The following is a 19,237-nucleotide window of genomic DNA, read 5'->3' as shown; positions in this document are numbered from 1 at the left end:
GATGAGTACTGTCTGATTGTTTTCTCCATGTTCATGTGTGTGAGATCTTTCTTCACACTCACCATGTGGGTAATATCTTGTGAGCTCAATAAATACGGAGACAAAACCCCTGTTCGGGGCTCTTGTCTCCTCCCAGATATTAGCCTCTCTCGTATTCAATTCTGCGTCTGCTCTCTTGCTGGACAAGAGAGAACTCCAGACTCATAGTCTGCGACAGTCCAGAAAGGCACATCCGACAAGAAAGAGATTCCTGGCTGACAGAGACTGTGAGAGGGGAGATGGGAAGTGCCTGCTAGTGGGTCTGGGGTTTCTTTCTGGGGAGGATGGGGAATCTTCTGAATAGAACAACTGCTGCATTAGGGGCGCCTGGGTGGCTCAGTCAGTTAACTGTCCCACTCTTGATTTCGGCTCAGGTCATGATCTCACGGTTCGTGGGTTCAAGCCCCACATCGGGCTCTCTCTCTCTCTCTCTCTCTCTGCCCCTCCCCTGCTCATTCTCTCTCTCTCTCTCTCAAAAGTAAACAAATACACATGTTTTTAAAAAACCACTGCATTGTACATTTTTAAATGATGAAATCATGGTAAGTAAATTACATCTCAATGTGAAGAGTTAGAAAAACTAAGTGGCCTATGGATACACAAACAGGTAGATACACAAACAGATACACCTGTGGTGTGGCACTTTGAAGCAAATGCTTTTCCACTAAGAGGAAAGAAGCTGCATTCTTTTTACAAAAGAGTAGACTTCAAACATTAATCACTGATCAACATATAACATGATCTCTTTTTAATTCTTAAAAGAAAAGTACTATTTTTTTAAACTCAAGAAAGCCAAACAAACCTCTAACAAGGCATTTTTCAATCCATGGTCTGAAAAAAAAACATTCGTGTCCCGCACTGTGTGAATGGCCCTGCTTTTGCACAGAGACAATGCAACAGACAAAAATCTTACAGCATCCTGAGTAGTCCTCCTCTTGCTATGACAAGAATTCAAATCTGGCCTGGCATGGGGGGAGGATGCTTCCCCAAGATTAACCTAAAACAGTCACTTCCCTTATGGGTGACCTCCGGCACATGACTTATTATGGGTTGGATCATGTCCCCCTAAAGATACGCTTTAGTCCCAACCCCCAGCACCTCAGAACACGACCTTATTTGGAAATAGGGTCTTTGCACATGGGATTCGTTACGATGAGGTCACACTGGAGGAGGCGGGCCCTGATCCAATGGCCGGTGTCCTTAGAGGAAGAGAGTAAGACGCAGGGAGACGCCAGAGATCGTAGGGACCCATCCACAAGCCAAGGGATGGCAAGGATGCCCAGTGACATCAGAAGCCAGGACAGAGGCACAGGACAGGTTCTCCCCCAGACCTTCAAGGGAGCACAGCCCCGCGGACATCTTGATTCAAGACCACGGCTTCCAGAACACATTTCTGTTTGAAGCCACTAGTTTGTGATGCTTTGTTACAGCAGCCACGGGAACTCATTCACATATCCTCTCTCCGTCCACTTCTGTATTTATTAATCCCGGCCTACCTGAGATGACCACTAAGTCATTTAAGTACGGGTCATTAAGTGACAGGACACATGAGAAATGCTAGGCACAGAGTAACTACAAGATCGTATCTGGCTGGACTGTGACAGTAATTGGAAACCCTGCTCCTGAGCACGGAGCCTGCACATCCACTGAACACGCACTGAAATAATGAGAAATGAGAGGTGTGCACCTGTGCAGCTCAGCCTCCTTCCCACCTGTCCGTGTCCCTGCTGGGCCCCCAGCAGGAGGGCTTGAACAGTGAGTGATCTGGGCTTCATCTTCTGCTGGACCTTGACCATCGTGTGGGCTTAGGGGCGGCCCCAGCCGGCGGGTGGCAGGGTGGTACACACCCTCGCACCCACAAGACCTTCTCAAATGTTCTCTTGATGTGACACCTTCCTGACACCACGGGGAACGTGTGCCTGTCCCGCATTACCAGACCCTACCGTGCACACACACATCACTGCGTTCACAGTGATTAAAATGGGATTGCGTGCCTGCTAGGTGGTAAGCGTGAAGAATGGGGTACGCTTTTCTCTGGGGGTGGACCTCAGGCTTGTTTCCCCCTGACCCTGTCCCCGGGAATGGGGTGGGGGGGTGGTGAGGGAAGCCAGCGTGTCACTAGGAAGCACTGGTTATTTGTGGGGAATAAGCTTAGGAATTTCCCAAGCCTGCACTGATGGGCTAACAAGGCATAAAGAATTAGAAACCCATCGGATGTACACACCCAAGTTTGGGTAAACAAGATTTGGTAAATAAGAATAGGTAAAGTGGGGCGAAGGTCCCAGTATAGGACAAAGGTATAGGAATAGGGGAATCTCAGGATGAAAACATCCAAGATGGGTAAGCAAGATTAGGTATTCAGGGCAGAAGCAACCCCCCCTCCCAACTGAGTACTATAGCAGAAAGCTGCTTTCACAGGAAGGAAGGACCAAATTAGGTAAATAGGGCTACAGATCGCTGCAGGGCGAAGTTGCCCAAAGTAGAGCTAATTGGCAAAAGAAAGGTGCCTTGTTGACCCTGAGGTGGCATGCTCTTTCTTGTCCCCTAGACCAGTTTAGGTAAACAGAGGCAGGGCCTCACGTCTGCTGTAAACTGCCTTCCACCCAGCACCAGGATTTTGTTTTGTGTTAACCCAAACCCCTAACACCGCATATCTTGAAAACCCCCTTGCCCTCACGACCACGAGTTAATGTCTACGATTTCATTGTCTCTTTGTGCACACCCAACAGCACGTTTGTAAGCCTTCTGATCCTAATAAAAATGGAACAAGGGCCCTTACTCGGGGCTCTTGGCTCTTGTCTTTTCCTGGACATTAGTCTCTCTCACATTTTTAATGCTGCATCCCGTTTTCTTGCTGGACAAGAAAGAACTCCAGACCCAGAGTCTACAACAGTTATTGTAAGCATGACTGCCTGTTGGGAACAGTCATGGATGGTCATGGACTGGACAAGACCTCTATGGCCCCAGGCCATGACCCCTGTGGCCAAGCAGGGTTCCAGGGCCCAAGCTCACGGACTGCTAAAAATGATTCTTGTCACTTTCTTATGAGATTTCCTTATGCCTGGGGTCCTGTCCTCATGCATGTAACCCCCGGGAGGCTGGGAATCTGCCTCTGTGTGGCAGTGAGGACCCTGTCACAGGGCGATACAGCATGCACACACCCTGCCTCCTGGCCCATGTCCTGTAGCAGAACTCAGCGGGCCGGAGGCCAGGCTGTGGCTTCCTGTGTCTTCTGAGTGTGTACGTTAATCTGGACCCAAGATCACTGCTGGCCTCACAGAGTGGCCCTGCAGCAAGCAGTGAGGGAGAGGAAGAGGTTTTAAGTCTCTCTGCATCCTTAGGTTTGCTGGCTGAGTAAAGAAGTCAAGGGCATGTAAGATACAAAGTGCAGAGATAACCCACAGCCATAGGCTTGGGGCCTGGAGCTTGGGAGAGCGTGCACGCGTGGGGTGTGTTCACACACGGCAGACTTTAGGTTCAAACCTTTCCTTTGTGGACTGTTAGCAGTGACCACAAAATGAAGTAGGAGGTTTCTGAGATAGGAGATCAAACCCTTCCTAGCTTGATAATGAAATTGGAAAAAGAATCTTGGACCTAATACTTCTCCTCTGAGCCTGAGAATGCATGTGTCTAGGGGACAGGCCACCGAGAGAGAAAGACAGACACAGCATCAGAGAGAGGTGGAGAGAAAACACATCTAATAGAACGGCAGCAGCTTAGTCGAGCCTGATCAAACTCAGTCTCTCCAACTGGAAGAGAAATGTGAATGAGTCATGCCAATGATCAGATAGCATCCTCGCTGAAAACTTCACAAATCATTTTTAACTGAGACTGCTAAAGTGGCTGCAAAGGAAGAATCACTTACCCAAACCGGAAAGGTCTCAGATGAGCCAGGACTTACCGACTTGTGACTCTTGGCTGTTATGGTCTTCACCTTGTCGGGGTCCCAGATGACCACGTCAGCGTCTGAGCCCACGGCAATCCGCCCTTTCCTGGGGTACAGGTTAAAGATCTTGGCTGCGTTGGTGCTGGTGATGGCAACAAACTGGTTCTCATCCATTTTGCCAGTAGCCTAAAGGCAAGATCCGTTCATGAGAAGAATGCCCCGTAACAGGGCCAGGGGAAGAGCAGACAGGCAAAAATATGGAACTGCCGACAGGAGTCCCCAACAGAAGTCTGAAATTTTCTCCTCCCCCGCCGAAAACCGGCCATCCTGAAAGAGCCCAAGGGCGTGCCCCCATCAGAGTGGAAATGTAATTGACCGCTCAGGGGTATGTTGTTGGCATTTGCTCAACAGCCACTGTGCCATCTTGTCGGTCCTCATTGGGTCCAAGTTTAATAGAAAATAAAAATTTGGGGTTTCAAGTCAGGGAACAGGGGCTGACTTGTGCAACAAGCACTCTCCTACCCACTGTCAACCCCAGACACAAACACACGGTTTACAAAACCATCTTCACAGGAACTGAGATGTGGTCAAAACAAAGCTAAAGAAAACATTTTGCATCCTTAAAGAGTAAAGGGCAGCTGTCACGTCTGCAAATACAGAGGACCCCATGGGACCTGTGCTGCTCTCTGAAGAGTCACACATTTCTTCGTGTGCTCTCCTGGTATATTCTGCTTCTGCCCCAAAGCAAGGAAGGGAGCTTTAAGAGCCAGCAGGGCACAATGCCCCAGTTTTTCATGGGCCAGGAAGGGTGCTTCTAGAATGTTCCTGGGGAAAGGAACCTCCCCGGGGGGTTCCTTACCACTGCCTTGTCCCAGACGACGGTCATCCGCTCCTCTATACCGTTGACGCCCTCAGGGATCAGAGTGAAGTTATCCTTGCCCACCGCCTTCTGGGCAGTGCTATAGGGACAGTGGCCACTGCCTGTGACCTGCAGGTCTCCACTGCAAGGACAAAAACAAGGTGGGGGTCAGACCTGAGTTCAGGTTGAACTTCAGGCACCCATTGCAGGCTGTGAAACGAAAACCCCCAGAGATTCTAAGGAGAGGATTTGGGGCACATCCCAGGAATCGGTGAGTGACATCAGAAGGCCCTCTGGGGGCCATGTATCTTGTTGGGAGAAGGTTCGGTCAGTGTGGGCTTCAGGCTCTCCGGGTAGGGCTCTCTAGGTGGCCTTTCTCTTCCTCACCTGGAAGAGTGGGCATCCGCCCAAAAGAGGTGCCAGGCAGGGTTCAGGAGGGAGCAAGGCCAGATCAGCCTCGGCCTTGGGGGACATTGTGGGACTTGGATTCCATGTTGACAGAAGAGGACCCTGGGAGTCTCCAGGCAGAGGAGTGGTTTGGTCTGAGTTGGGTTTTAAAATCTGGGTGCTGGTTGGGAATAGACTGTGATGTGCTGGGGGTGTGGAAGGGGCAGCACAGAAACAGGGGCCTGTCGGAGATGAGCCAGGATGGCCACAGCCAATGGGTGAGAAGTGGTCAGATCCCGGGGCCTCTGGGGCCCTGTGTCCTGCCATCTTCAGAGATGGGCAAGACTGTGGGAGCATTCGCTTTGTGGGGGATGACGGGGAGTCCATCTGGACTTGGAGCTGCCCGCCAGACAGCAGGCTGCAGATGATGAGTAAGCCCGTGGATATGCAAGTCAAGGGTTTTTGCATCATTTGGGAGAGACTTCCATGACAGGCACACACCCTCACCCCCTTGGGGCCCCTCCTGACCAGAAGCCCTGATTTATCCCCTATCCGGCAAACTCCTACTCCCCCTCTAGCTCCAGGCCTGATGTCACCTTGCCCACGAAGCCTTCTGCAAGTCTCCTGGTTGTGAGCACGTAACTCTACACCCAGAGCAGCTTGGGCACCTCACCACTTACCCTTCTCTATGGCCTGTGTTCTTCCCTCATGCTGGCCAATAGCAGGGAAGGGACCAAAGTGGCTGTGCTCCTACTGTGTGCACATGGCCAGGAGGTGCTTTGCAAATAATAGGAGCCACTTAGTGAACCCTAAATCCCAGGCCATTTTCCTACACTGCATCATACCCAGCTCTGCAATAGATACTATGTTCCCCCCCCATGTTGCCAATGAGGAAACCGAGGCAGAAAGCCATTCCAGGTTATGCGACAAGCCCAAGGTGAATCCTGGACTCTCATTCCTAATCCTGAGTGCTTCCCGATAGACCTCAGTATACCCAATATACCCCCCACCCCCTAGGCTCTCACCAGGCCAGCAGGGATGTCAAGTAGTCAGGTGTCGTGGGGTCTGGGCTCAGAGGAGGAGAGGTCACGAATGCCGCTGCCTTGGCCCAGTTCTTGCTCCAGTAGTGGGTGCCATCGGTCCCCAGACTGGCAGCGATGGGCTCGCCGAACACGAGGGGACCTTTGGAGACAGACACGAACACACATGGTTAAGGGCAGATGGTCTTGTGTGGGATGCTGGTGTAATAGAAGTGGAGGGTCTCAGAGACGGGAAAAGGAGGCTCTGGGGGGCAACATGTTGTCTGTCCTTCTTCCTGGCTTCACCACGCAGCCCAGTGACCCCCGGCTGCCCAGGTACTCACTTAGCACCTGCTGACCCACCCAGCAACCTCCCGGACTAGTCGTGCTTTTAATATTTGGATATGACCATTATCCCTTTTGGCAGATTTGTCCCTCGAGGCACAGGGACGGGATTTGCTCTCCCAGTATGGATTCTTCCAGAAGCAGATCTTCAAATGAAGGAGGCAAGTTCAAGTGTTTTATTTGGGAGGTGATTCCAGGCAGCACTGGCTAGAGATTGAGGAAGTGACATAAGGCAGAGAAAGACGTCAGGAACAGGTGAGTTGTCACCAAGTCACGGCCATGGGCACCTGCAGCTCGGTGCCGCGGGGGCCTCTGGGATACTGACGGCTGTTGGCACCTCAGGGCTGTCCCAGGGTGTGGGAGCTTGAGAGCTGCTTCCAGAACATTCACTTTCCAGAAATTCCAGCCTGCCTTCTGGGGAGCAGGCCAGATGTGCTTCTGCCAGAACAAAGCCCATAGGCACGGCTGCAGGTCTGCTCACAGAGACAGACGCTGCTGGGATGCGGGCCAGTAACACTGCCGAATTTGCCCAGAGCCACGCTGCCGGCCTGGTGGGGTGGCAGGCTTTGAGCTCCAGCGGTCTGGCATGTCCAAGAGCATATTCTACCGTGATGGGAAAGTTCTACATCTGTGGTGCCCAGGACAGTAGCCGCTAGCCCCGTGTGGCTTCTGAGCATCTGAAATGTGGCTATCACAACCAAGGAACGCATTTAGAATTGTGTTTAATTTTACTTATATTTAAATTGCCACAGCCATGCGTGACTGGAGGTCACCACATCTCTCCATGCAGCTCTAGGACTGCTTCCAGATTCCTGTTACCTCTCTGAGCCTCAGTTTCCTTATCCTTAAAATGGAGCCAGTCCTAAGCAAGCTGTGTCATACTAGAGCACTCTCTTTGAATGCCTCTGCTTGTCAGCTTTCCCTGAACGATACTAAAACCAGGTTATGATGGGTTCAAAGGTGCTCTGTCCAATATGGTGGCACTTGCCACTGGGGTTGGTCTGAACTGAGATGTGCTGTAACAGTGACAGAAACACTGATTTCAAAGACAGCACAGAAAAAAATAAGACAGATATATCATTCAGATCTTTTCATATAGTTACGTGTTGAAAGAATATGTTGGATATATCAAGTTAAAATACAGTAGTGAAGATTTTTCTTAAATACAGATGGTAGTACTTCCCACTCGGGGCTCCTATGAGAAGTAAGGAACATAATGTACACAGTGGATGTTCCATTATGGTTGTTGTGTTGTTGATTTCCACCTGGCCCTCCCCACGGACCCACAACTCCCCGGTCGGCCTCACATGAAGCAGCAGGAACGGGCGGACCTCGTCCCGGTGGCAAATGTCCCTGGCGAGTATCCTCCACGACAAAAGGGTTCCGGCCACTGTCTCTGTGCAATGGGCACTAGCCCTCATCTGTCCATCTGTCTGTCATTCTCTCTCCGTAAGTTTGGATAGGAAGATGTTCTGGGCACCCTTCTTCCTTCTTGGTCTGGTGACTGCTGGAGACTGTTGGACCTCACTCTCGAGAAGGCCTGGGGACGGTACTCGGGCCCTTGCTCTGAGTCTCCTGTGGTTAGAACGCACCCACTGCGGCCTTCACCCGATGGTCCTCAGCGCGGCAGGCGGCCTGATACTGGGGCCCCACTCGGGAGGTGAGGATACCAAGGCAGGAAGTGAATGGCCAACATGGAGCTGAGAACGGCATCAACCAACACCTATGGGGCCCTGGGGACCCGCCACGGGCTTCAAGTCTATGAGCCCTGGGGCCGTTCAGAGACAAGGCAGCGGACGCTCAGAGCAGTTATGTAGCACGTCCGTCTTTGAGCTGGGCGGCTGGCTTCCTGGACCACACTCACACAGACCCCCTGGCTCTGGAAAACCGTCTTCTTCCTTCCCAACCCGCAGCCGAGACTCTGTGGGCCCCACGACTGACCCTGGATGCAGACACTGACCATGGGGCCCTAGACAGGGGACTCAGGATGAAGGGCCAGAGGGGACCAGAAAGACGGTGGGCAGGATCCCACAGCTGACACAGCCCGGCCCCGTCACTGACTCGAGGTGCCATCCAGGACGGAGCTGGAACAATGCAGAGCTCATTATCTGATCCCACAAGGTGGGATAACAACCTGCCTGAGGCTTAGACTGCTGGCAGGGTGTCTCTGGGCAGTGGCCCCACCAGTGAACTTGACCCCACTGGACGACCCCCTTCCTTATGGCCCAGCTGCCCCGCAGGAGGCCCAGGCATTGGGCTGCATACCTTTCTTCCTGGCCAGAGTGATGATGTCCGCTGCACTCTTGCTCATGACCTTCGTGATGTACACCGGGCAATTGATCCGGCCAGCGATGGTGATGGCCCGAAACACAGCCTCGGCCTCTAGCTGAGGACACGGCAATACACGGGTCACAGGAGGGAGGGAGAGAGGCAGTACGACCCCCCCCCAAGTCCCCAGGGCTCTCCCCGAATCAGAGCCCTTCAGTGTTCTTCAATTAAGTGTGGCCAGAGGCAAATCTACCACATCAAAGGAGAAAAACACTAGATTTCTAAAAAGAAAGGAAAAATCGAGTCGAAACGTATTTGGTTAGAGGGCTGGGAGACAGGATTGTGTCATTATGCTTGCTTGGAAGTACGCTGCAGGTTCCGTTAGAAGGGAACAGACCAGGCAGCATAAAGCATCAAAAAGCCCATAAAAAACCACCTTGCCCTCCTCTAGACCAGTGCGTCTTGAATAAAAGGACCAGATACGTTTTGAACGGCTTTGTTTTTAATTTCCAGTCTGCTGATGCCCCAAACGTGGTCCCACCCACGCACACCCAAGAGGGTCCCCACCCTGCTCTCCCGGCTGGACCCACTGGTCACACGCCTAGATGTGGAGCCAAGTCCATGTGCTATAAATGTTTATAAACACGGTCTCCCTGATCCCACCAGGGACCAGGAACACAGCTCGTGGGGCACGGGGCTCGGGTGCAGAGTACTGTCCTAGACCAAGAGCCCCTCGGGATAAAACGTCTTTCTACTCGGGTATTTGTGTCCCCAGGATTGGGCACAAGGCCAGGCCCACAGCAGACACACACACACACACACACACACACAAACTGCCTGCCATGGAAACTCATCCATGCTGGAGTCTTAGAACACAGTGGGCAATGTCCAGGAGAAGCTGGTAGCTCCACTTTCTATCACCAGAGACACAAATCCTCGTGAGGATCCTGGACATGGTTAGGTCCCTGGAGTGTTCGTGGGGCCTTGGTGTGAAGCTTGTGGGCCCTGAGACAAGCAGAGGCTTTCCCTGGCTCCTCTGATTGATCTCCATCCCCCGGGGCTCCCGAGTCAGAAGGCAGAGCCCAGGGAAGGCCATGTATGCTGGGGTGTCCAAGTCAGGGGAATGGGATGGAGGCGGGAGCTCTGGCTGGGCTGTTCCAGCTGGAACAGCATCAGGGCGAGCCCTCAGCCACGTCAGACTCACACCCAAGGGGAGGCCCCATTACCTCTTCAGGTCTGCTCAGAGCATGGCCCTCAGGACCTGTGATGCCCATCTCCAAGATCCGCTTCTGTTCCTGCAAGATAAGAGCAACGAGTCAGGGATTGTAGAAAGTCAATGGGGAGAGGCCGATTCTCCAGCCCCTGGTTAGGTAGGTGGGCGGCTGAGGCCCGGGCAGGGGTGGTGAGTGGTTTATGGGAGACTAACATGGGCTCTGGGGTGATCAAGCTTCTTTGCTCCCTCTGCTCCCCCTGCCTCCTTCTGCCTTCGCAACCCAGGACCTCTGTCTGCATCCACACCTGCTCTCTATTCAGTGCCCCGACACCAGTGAGGGGGCGGGTAAGAAACGGGCTCTAAAGACCACCCACCCACCTTTCCCATCCCCGACCCTCTGCTGCAGGGCTCTCCTTGGGCAAGAAAGGTGGTGTGTGGGTATTGCGTGAACGTGGAAACAAACCACAGAGCCCCCCACTGGGAGTCCGGCCACAGAACTGGCCGCCTCTGTGACTTTGGGCAAGTTGGTCAAGCTCTCTGGCCTCAGCCTTCTCTTCTTTACACTGGGGACATCAGTGCTTCTGTCTTGCAGCTCCCACAATGAGTCAGGGAGGGGGCATCTGTGAGATGCCTGCATGGCACCTGGAGTGTAGCGGAAATCAGTAATCGGCAGCGGGTTCTCATTATCGGCCTCCTCTTCCTGGCGCCTGTCATTCTAGCGAAAAGCCTCTACCTCAAGCTTGTCATGTAGCCTTGAAATGGTTCCCTGAGCTAATGCCCTAGATCCAAACCCATTTGCTTCAAGGTTTCCTTGCCGCAGGAATACTATAATTTCTAAAAAAAAATTGTTTTATATTGCCCAGATGTCAGCTGTGCTGCTGCTAATTTTCGCTTCTGCATTTCTGTATCATCCTCAGGCACATCCCTACCATGGGCCCCCGAGCCCTATCAGCCATGAAAAAAAAAAAACAAACAAAAAAAACCTAATTTCAACTGCATCTCTGGTTATGAAGCTTGAGCTTACTACAGAAATGTAAACAGGAAACAAGGTCAAGGTCTAAGAGTTGGGGTGGATTTGAGTAAGGCATGGAATAATTTCAGCTATTACAGATGGTGTTTAGAAAGCATTTCTGTACACAGTCTACAAAATGATTTTATGATATGGAGAGAGCCCTGTGCAAGATTGTTTAATTGTCTGTTACTGTTTCTGTTGGAGAGAAGGCAGGAAGGGAAGAAGGGAGGAGGGAGGAAGGACCCAAGACACTACGACAGAGGAAAGCACAGATCATAGAAAACCGGAACAGGGTTTGCAGGCAGAGATCATGGGCCGAGCACGTACGGTTAAACGTCTCGCACGCTGCCGGTGGGTATGTGGGTTTGTTCATTCTGGAAAATGGGTTAGCAGTAACAACCAAAGCTGAATATACATGCACCCAATTTCACTCCTAGGTATAGACTAACAGAAAAGCAAGCACAGGTTTTTAAAAAAATCTGTTTAATGTTCTTATTTCTTTTTGAATGAGAGAGAGAGAGAGAGAATGAGCAAGCATAAGCAGGGGAGGGGAAGAAAAAAGGGAGAGAGAGAATCCTAAGCAGGTTCCACGCCATCAGCGCTGAGTCCAATGCTGGGCTCGAACCCACAAACCGTGAGATCATGACCAGAGCTGAAATGAAAAGTCAGATGCTTAACTGACTGAGCCACCCTGGCGCCCCTGAAATGGGAACACAGGTTTAACAAAAGACTGAGCAAGGATGTGCACAGAAGCTTTGTACACGGCAGTCCTACATTTGAAACCATCTAAACATCCAGCAGTGAGAGAATAATTTCTGCCATATTCCTGCATCAGAATTCCACAAGTGATGGAAACAGAAAAAATTACGGTTTTGTGGACAACGGGGAGGAATCTCACGGACTGCGTTTTGAGCAAAAGACGACAGACGTAAAAGAACACATACCACGTGGTTCCATTTTTATGAAGTTCAAAACTAGGCAAAACGGAGATGTGTGGGGTCCACGATTTCTGAGAGGTCCCCAGCGAGCCCGCCTCCTGGCTTCCGTGCCCTGGGTAACCGATCTCCTCTTGGCATGTGACCTGGCCCTAGCAGCATGCTTCTAATGAGCATCACACGGACAAAAGAGATGGGGTGTCCCTGCAGAGGGGAGGCCACAAAAGGGTTCTGGCCTCCACCTTGCTCTCTCCCTTGCTCTCTCGGGAGGAAGCCAGTCTCCCCGCTGGCAAGGAACCAAGCTGGCCTTTCGGTAACGGCCAGCAAAGAACAGAGGCCATCGGTCTGACAGCCTGCAAAGAACGGAATCCTGAATACCACCACCTGAGTGGGGTTGGAAGACCCGTCCTAGTCCAGCCTAGGACTGCCACCTTCACCGTAGCCTGTGACAGTCCCAACTGAGCCACACCTGGACTCCTGACCCAATGGACAGGAAGATAAGAAATGTTTACTGCTTTATGATGTTAAGTGCCGTGGTGTTTTGTCACGCAGCCACAGAGAACTAACCTAGATGTTGGTGACCAGAGGTAGGGTGTTACCGTAACAACCACCTGAAGCTGTGGGAGTGGCTTTGGGACCAGGCCATGCATGGAGGCTGCAAGAATTTCAAGGCACGTGTTGAAGAAAGCCCAAAGTAGCCTGGAATGGACCGCCTGTGGAAAGACGGACCTTGGGGGACCTTGGCAGTAAGACCTCAGAAGGAAATGAGGACATTTTTGGAAGCTAGAGCCCGCTGTGTCTTAGCAGAAGGCTTGGCGCACTGCCCTCCGTGGTGACATGGAGGGCAGAAACGGGCCGAATGAGCTAGGGCCCCATGCAGGAGACTGCCCAACGAGCTGTTGGGAGAGTCTGTCTGGTTTCTTCCCGCTGCTTGGAGTAAAATGAAAGAGGGGGCGTAAAGAAGCAAGGGGTGTTAAAAAGGAACCAGGACATGATAGTTTTGAAAATTCTCCACTTCTCCAAAGAGTAGAGGACAGTGCAATGAAGAAATGTCTTCTGAGCAAATATCAAATGCAGGGCATAAGCAGCAGACAGTAAGTAGTCCAGTTGACTCTACAACCTTGGTGAAGATCTGGAAAGATGGAAGGTGGTTGTCCACAGGGTGAATCGGTCACAAAAGGCCCTGTGAAGAGATTGAGGGTGTGTCCCCAGAGCCTCTCCGACAAGAGGGCCTCTAGGGAGCTCCGGGTGCGACCAGGGTAGGGGTAGACTTATCTAGAAGAAATCTGTGGGTGCCTTTTGTCTGATGGGGTGAGCCACAGAGGGATTCATGGGAGGCCAACAAAGGTTTGGGGAGAATCACTCTAGCAAAACACTGGCAGTCTGGGCTGAATGGAATGAAAACTCCTCGAAAGGAAAGGGGGCAGTTGGACCTTCAAAGTCTACTGGGCAGGAAGCAGGCTCAGCTGTAGGCACGTGCTGCCTGCCACGGGACGGATCGATGACGGGAAGCGGGGGATAGAGCCAAGAGCCCGGAAGGCGGAGCCACGAACCACGCAGAACTATTCTCAGGCTCCAAGACCACTCAAGGAACTGCCAACATGTGTCCGACCGGATTTCAGAACGGCTATGGACCAATCCTGAAGCTTTCCGTTTTCCCTCTTGAAAAGGAATGTCCACCCACCGTTGATGCTGTATGTTGAGTGTGTGTCGGGGGGAGGCAGATAACTCACCTCTGTGGCTCCAGAGACCTACAGATTATGGGGACTGTCCCCAAGGCGCCTCACCTACACCTAGATCTGACCTAGACACTTCCAGACTTTGGGGCCGTGACGGGGCTGTGACGGGGAGTCGGGAGGACCCTGGAAGGGGACGGATGTGTTCTGCATGTGAGAGGGGTATCAGTCCCTGGGGGTCAGAGGACAGACTGGCAGACAGTCTCGGAGAGGGCCCCCAGCGATACTCCCTTCCTGGCATTCACACCCTTGTACAACCCCAACTTTCTGGCTGTGGGCTAGCCTTAGTGACTTGTTACCAATGAACAGGATTCTGCTGCGTGACACAACGTGTTTGTGTTTTACTCTGAATTTGAAAGAATTTTGATTTCGCAGAAAAACTGCAAGGATGCAAATAACAAGAAGTAAAGCCAGTAGCTAACGTTCACAGCGAATCTTCAGATCTCACGCACTTCACCATCGCGGCACAGTCCTGCTGCGCCATGGAACTGCCTTACCATCCTGGCTGTGTGCCCCATGTAACAGCGAGCAAGATGTTCCTATCGGAGCCTCAGTTTCCCCATCTATAAAGTGGGGACGTCTGTGCCATCTCTATGCCATGGAGTCGTTGTGAGCATCGCCATACACATGGCATCGTGCCTGGAATTAACTCCCTTGACTAGATGCATCCAAGTCTCCTGTATGCCTGACCTTGCTCGGGGACGTCATGACCAACCCACCCCCCCCCCCCCCCCCCCCCCCCCGCAAGGCCAAGTGGCCATCCCTGCCTTCCTCCTCTTCTCCTCCATCTGGTCACTCGATGAAATCTGAAGAAGGTGCTCCTTCCTTCACACACTTTGCTTCTTCCACCTCCTCTATCTCCCGTCTTCATTCCTTCTAAGAAATGAAGTAGAACCTAGCTGGTCACCCCGCGTCCATCCTTTTCCTGCCAAGTTCATTCTACAGCCAGAATGATCACATTGGGCTAATGTCTCCCTTTGCCCAAAGCTTCTGCATGGCTGCAGCCTATTATAATGCGTCAGACACTGTCCTTCACGTACGCGATAGAGTTTAATCCTCACAAGGTAGGTGCTTCTGGACGAAGAACAAGAATGTTCGTGGGGTAGAGTTCCCTGCCCGAGGTAGGAGGGCTGGGAGGTGGAGGGGGCCGGGCTTTAGCCATCACACCCCCCTCCCAAGTCCCATAAGACGCTGATCAACCCCAGCGCCCACGTGCCTCACCTCTGGTGTCCCCCAAGTCTGCAAAGCATCTCCATTCAATCCTTATTTGTCTCTGACACAAACCCTTTGAGGTCCTCAGCGGCCTGCCGAAGGCCCCCTGCAGACGGTGCGCGTGTGACGCCCACCCGGAGCGTCTGAGGCGTCATCCGGTTCCCCGCCTGCCCCTTCGCTGCCTGGCCACCTCACTGACCGATGCCCCCACCCCTTCGATCAGACCTTCTGCACACGGCCGCTGACTGGAGTGGAAAGGGCGGACCTCCCTCCACACCGCTCACCTGAGCTATCAAATCTCCATTTTCCGCGTGGACCAAGATCACAGCTCCCAGCCCCTTAAGGAAGGTGAAGGCTTCATAGAGCTGGGGAAGAACAAACAGGGGTTGGGGGAGATTAAAAAAAAATATATCACAGCCTGAACAGCTGCGAAGAGTGTTCTGCTCACGCACAGTCACCCACCCGCCGGCGGCCGCGGCCGCGGCACGACCGTTCTGTTCACGCGGATGGAAAGTTAAGCCTTGGAGAGGATCTCCCTTTGACCCTGACGCCCTCTGGACGCTAAAGCAGGAGGCTGCGGGTAGGGCAGAACCGATCAAAGCCGCACCGTGGCACAATATGCCTTCTGTCTTGGTGCCCACCCGCGCCTTTCGCGTTCGCTGCGGCCCTGCTCCATTGACGTGCCTTCAGCTGCCGCTGGGGACAACGAGGGTGCGAAGCTGGTTTTCATTTTACTGAGACCGTGTAACTGAATGCGCTCAGCCTGTCCTGCGGCACCCGGGGGGTTTGTACAGCTCTGCGAGAACTTGAACGCGTGTCATTTTCCAGACCACGGTGGGGCGGGGGTCGAAGTCTACAAGAACTCTTAACACTCAGGTCATATGCACCCTGCCAGGCAACCCCTTATGTAGGCAGTACGGGCCCCGCCCACCGCCCCTGCCCTCTTCCCACCTGCAAAGGATCAGCACTCAGACATTTGCACGCGGTGAGGCCCACAGCCCCCACGTTCCTTCTCCGGGGCCTCTCGAATTTTACCTTCGTTCTCCAAGTGTGCAAGGCAGCACCCCACCCTGGGACGTGTGTTTTTCTACGGAGATGGCAGGCGGGGAGGATACATAGGGGCAGGAAGCACCTTCCAGGACCCCCATCGCTCAACTCCACCAGTCCGTGGGGTTTGGCGGTTAGAATAGAACAGGTGAAAAATTCAGTTATGCTAGACAGACTCATGCTACTTTGTCATGAGACTGAGCCAGTTTTAGCCTTTTGGTGACACAGCAGAGGCCTCCAGGGCATCTGGGGGTAAGTGATTCTCTACAACTGCGCGTGTTTATTTTGAAAGGCAAGACACGAAAGCATCTCCCATCACATCGAAGGCATTACAGCTTACTGGCATCCATACGTGCCAGGCACTGCCCTGGAGCCTCGTGTGAACTCATCCAATCCTCTGACAACCTTCATGAGGCTCTTAGGAGTCTAAAGCAGAGAGATTGAGAAAGCTGCCTCGGGCTGCCCAGCAAGGCCAAAGCTTGCGGCCAAGCAGTCTGGCTGTCGCATCCCTGCCCTTTACCAGTGCACCACCCTGCCTTTTTAACCAGCAGAGGGCAGGGCACTGATAACAAAACAAACCAGGAGCCCCAGTGGCGTCAGAAGGCCAAGCACCCGACAGACAGTCACTGCGTCACCTGTACCATCAAGCCGCACCTTCTCTATAGCGGCTGTCCCCACACGACAATTGTTTGAAGCCGGCACGGCCAGAGATGACCGCCTTGCACAGGTGAGAAAACCCAGGGAGGGAGTGGCCCCAGTCACTCGACTGGCCGGAGAGACAGCCAGGACTCTCCTCTGGGTCAGAGCTAACGGCATGGTCCCCACTCCTCTGGGTCAGAGCTAACGGCATGGTCCCCACTCCTCTAGGTCAGAGCTAACGGCATGGTCCCCACTCCTCTGGGTCAGAGCTAACGGCATGGTCCCCACTCCTCTGGGTCAGAGCTAATGGCACGGTCCCCAAACTTGCTAGAGCCCCAGGATGAACTGCACAGCTTTTGGAAAGTCTGTGATAGGATCTGAGTCTGTCTTTTCAATGAGCGTTTTAGAGGATGCTAAGGATGAGCTGGGTTTGGGAACCACTGTGCAAGGGACCCCCCCCCACTCCACCCTACTCTAGGAGCCAGAAAGGAATGCAGGCCCAGCAGGCGTGGGGACTGACACAGGTCACTCGGCGATTTAGTGGACAGACCGGGACTTGAACCCAGACCTCTCCCCTGCCCCTTCTCACAGCTCCCTTGCCCTGTGCTGTCTTGCCCGACACGGTGGCCTATTCCTGCCCAGGAGAGGAGGTGTGCAGGAGGACCCACCTGGCTATCAGACATCTGGTAGAGATCCTTGTACGCCATGTAGACTTGGAAGGAATTGACACCTGTTTCCAGATGAAAAAAGAGAACAGAAAAATGCATTAAGAAAAAAGAAGGGTGACTGTCCAGTCAGTGATCACAGTACAGAGTGCTGACCCCTAGGATAGAGGGCTGCCGCTGGGATTCACAGTGGGGACACCGAACCCAGCCTGGGGGTATGGGGAGGAGGGTCAAAGGAGGCTTCTAGGAAAGCCACACAGGCTGAATCTGAAGGAGGAGAAGGGGGCGTGGGAGGGAAGGAGGGGGAGGAGGGGGGGAGGTGGGGGGAACCATTTGGATTGAGAGGGGGTGTGCGTGGGTAAGGACGGTGGGGAGGATGAAAAGACACACGATGTGAAGGTACTAGAAGTGTCTACAGCGGGATCCAAGGGACCACGTGGGGTTTTTTTAATCCCTTATTTTTTTTAATGTTAAAATCCATAGAACGGAATTCACCATCACCGCCATTGTGAAGTGTGCAGTTCAGTGGCGTTGAGTGCATTCAACACGTTGTGCAACCATCACCACGATCTACCAGAGCGTGTGTTTCTAAAGCAAGAAGTGACATGATCAGGCTTTTTTTGTCTCAGAAAGACCATGCTGGAAGCGGTGTGGAGGATGGGGGGTGGGTCTGCAGAACAGCGGAGAGATATGGCAGCTCGTAGGGTGATGGTGAGAGCAAATGGGACAGGTGCGCAGAGACTCTGAGCCTGGACAGGAGCTGCAGGGTCGGGGAGGATTCGAAAAGGTGGAAACGGCAGGCTTTCACGTGCTGTGTGGACAGGCCAGCAGGGAGCACGGGACGCAGGGGACTCTTCCCTAACATACCTTCCAGTTGCTTGAGGACAGGCACCATGTCTTAAATACCACTTTATTATTTTTTAATGTTTATTTATTTTTTAATACTTTTTTTAATGTTTATTTTTGAGAGAGAGACAGAGCATGAGCGGGACAGGGGCAGAGGGAGAGGGAGACACAGAATCCGAAGACAGGCTCCAGGCTTGAGCTGTCAGCACAGAGCCGGATGTGGGGCTCAAACTCACAAAGCATGAGATCACGACCTGAACCCAAGCCGGACGCTTAACAGACTGAGCCACCCAGGCACCTCTTAAATACTATTTTAATTTGCACACCCATAATATGTGCTGTGCAATTACTGCTTGTTCATGGAATCCAGAGGTGTCTGGATAATATGAGTTGAAGGCAAAACTATGAAATGGGATTTAGAATTCCTTTCTACTAAATAATGGTGAAGATAGACCAAAATCTTTCCTTGTGTAGAAAACCCTGGCAGGGGCGCCTGGGTGGCTCAGTCTGTTAAGCGGCCGACTTCGGCTCAGGTCATGATCTCGCGGTCCGTGAGTTCGAGCCCCACATCGGGCTCTGTGCTGACTGCTCAGAGCCTGGAGCCTGTTTCAGATTCTGTGTCTCCCTCTCTCTGACCCTCCCCGTTCATGCTCTGTCTCTCTCTGTCTCAAAAATAAATAAACGTTAAAAAATTTAAAAAAAAAAGAAAAAAAAAGAAAACCCTGGCAACAAAAATTCCTTGTCAAATTATTAGGAAAAATTTAAAGAAAAAGTAATATTCGGAAAGCAACATTAAAAGTATCCATTTCTGGGGTGCCTGAGTGGCTCAGGTGGCTAAGCATCTGACTCTAGATCTCAGCTCAGGTCACGATCCGAGGGTCATGCGTTCAAGCCCCGTGTTGGGCTCTGGGCTGACAGTGTAGAGTCTGCTTGGGATTCTCTCTCTCCCTCTCTCTCTGCCCCTTCCTCTCTCTCTCAGAGTAAATAAATAAACATAAAAATATTTTTTAAATAAAAAATAATAACAGCAGACACAGTTATTTTTGGGGGGAAGGGTATTATGATGGCAACACAGCCCACGGATCTTCTATTGGGGGGCATCTGGCAAAGCTCTATTTCTTGCCTGAGT

The 19,237-nt window shown here is 52.4% G+C and overlaps 1 protein-coding gene across 1 annotated transcript in view; it reads right to left on the bottom strand.

The window, feature by feature from the left end:
• The window catches only part of CRMP1 (collapsin response mediator protein 1), a 76,851-nt gene that overhangs the window by 10,868 nt on the left and 46,746 nt on the right, over nucleotides 1–19,237 (bottom strand). Inside the window, exons 5-11 of the mRNA XM_049630285.1 lie at nucleotides 17,266–17,327; nucleotides 15,196–15,276; nucleotides 10,030–10,098; nucleotides 8,801–8,921; nucleotides 6,197–6,353; nucleotides 4,785–4,926; nucleotides 3,941–4,111 (exon numbers count right to left, since the gene is read on the bottom strand). Coding sequence (XP_049486242.1) covers nucleotides 3,941–4,111; nucleotides 4,785–4,926; nucleotides 6,197–6,353; nucleotides 8,801–8,921; nucleotides 10,030–10,098; nucleotides 15,196–15,276; nucleotides 17,266–17,327 — 803 coding nt within the window. The remainder of the gene's footprint in view (nucleotides 1–3,940; nucleotides 4,112–4,784; nucleotides 4,927–6,196; nucleotides 6,354–8,800; nucleotides 8,922–10,029; nucleotides 10,099–15,195; nucleotides 15,277–17,265; nucleotides 17,328–19,237) is intronic.

The sequence above is a fragment of the Panthera uncia genome, chromosome B1 (genome assembly GCF_023721935.1).
Source record: "Panthera uncia isolate 11264 chromosome B1, Puncia_PCG_1.0, whole genome shotgun sequence".
NCBI classification, from domain to species: domain Eukaryota; kingdom Metazoa; phylum Chordata; class Mammalia; order Carnivora; family Felidae; genus Panthera; species Panthera uncia.
This window is presented reverse-complemented; position numbering and strand designations above follow the sequence as displayed.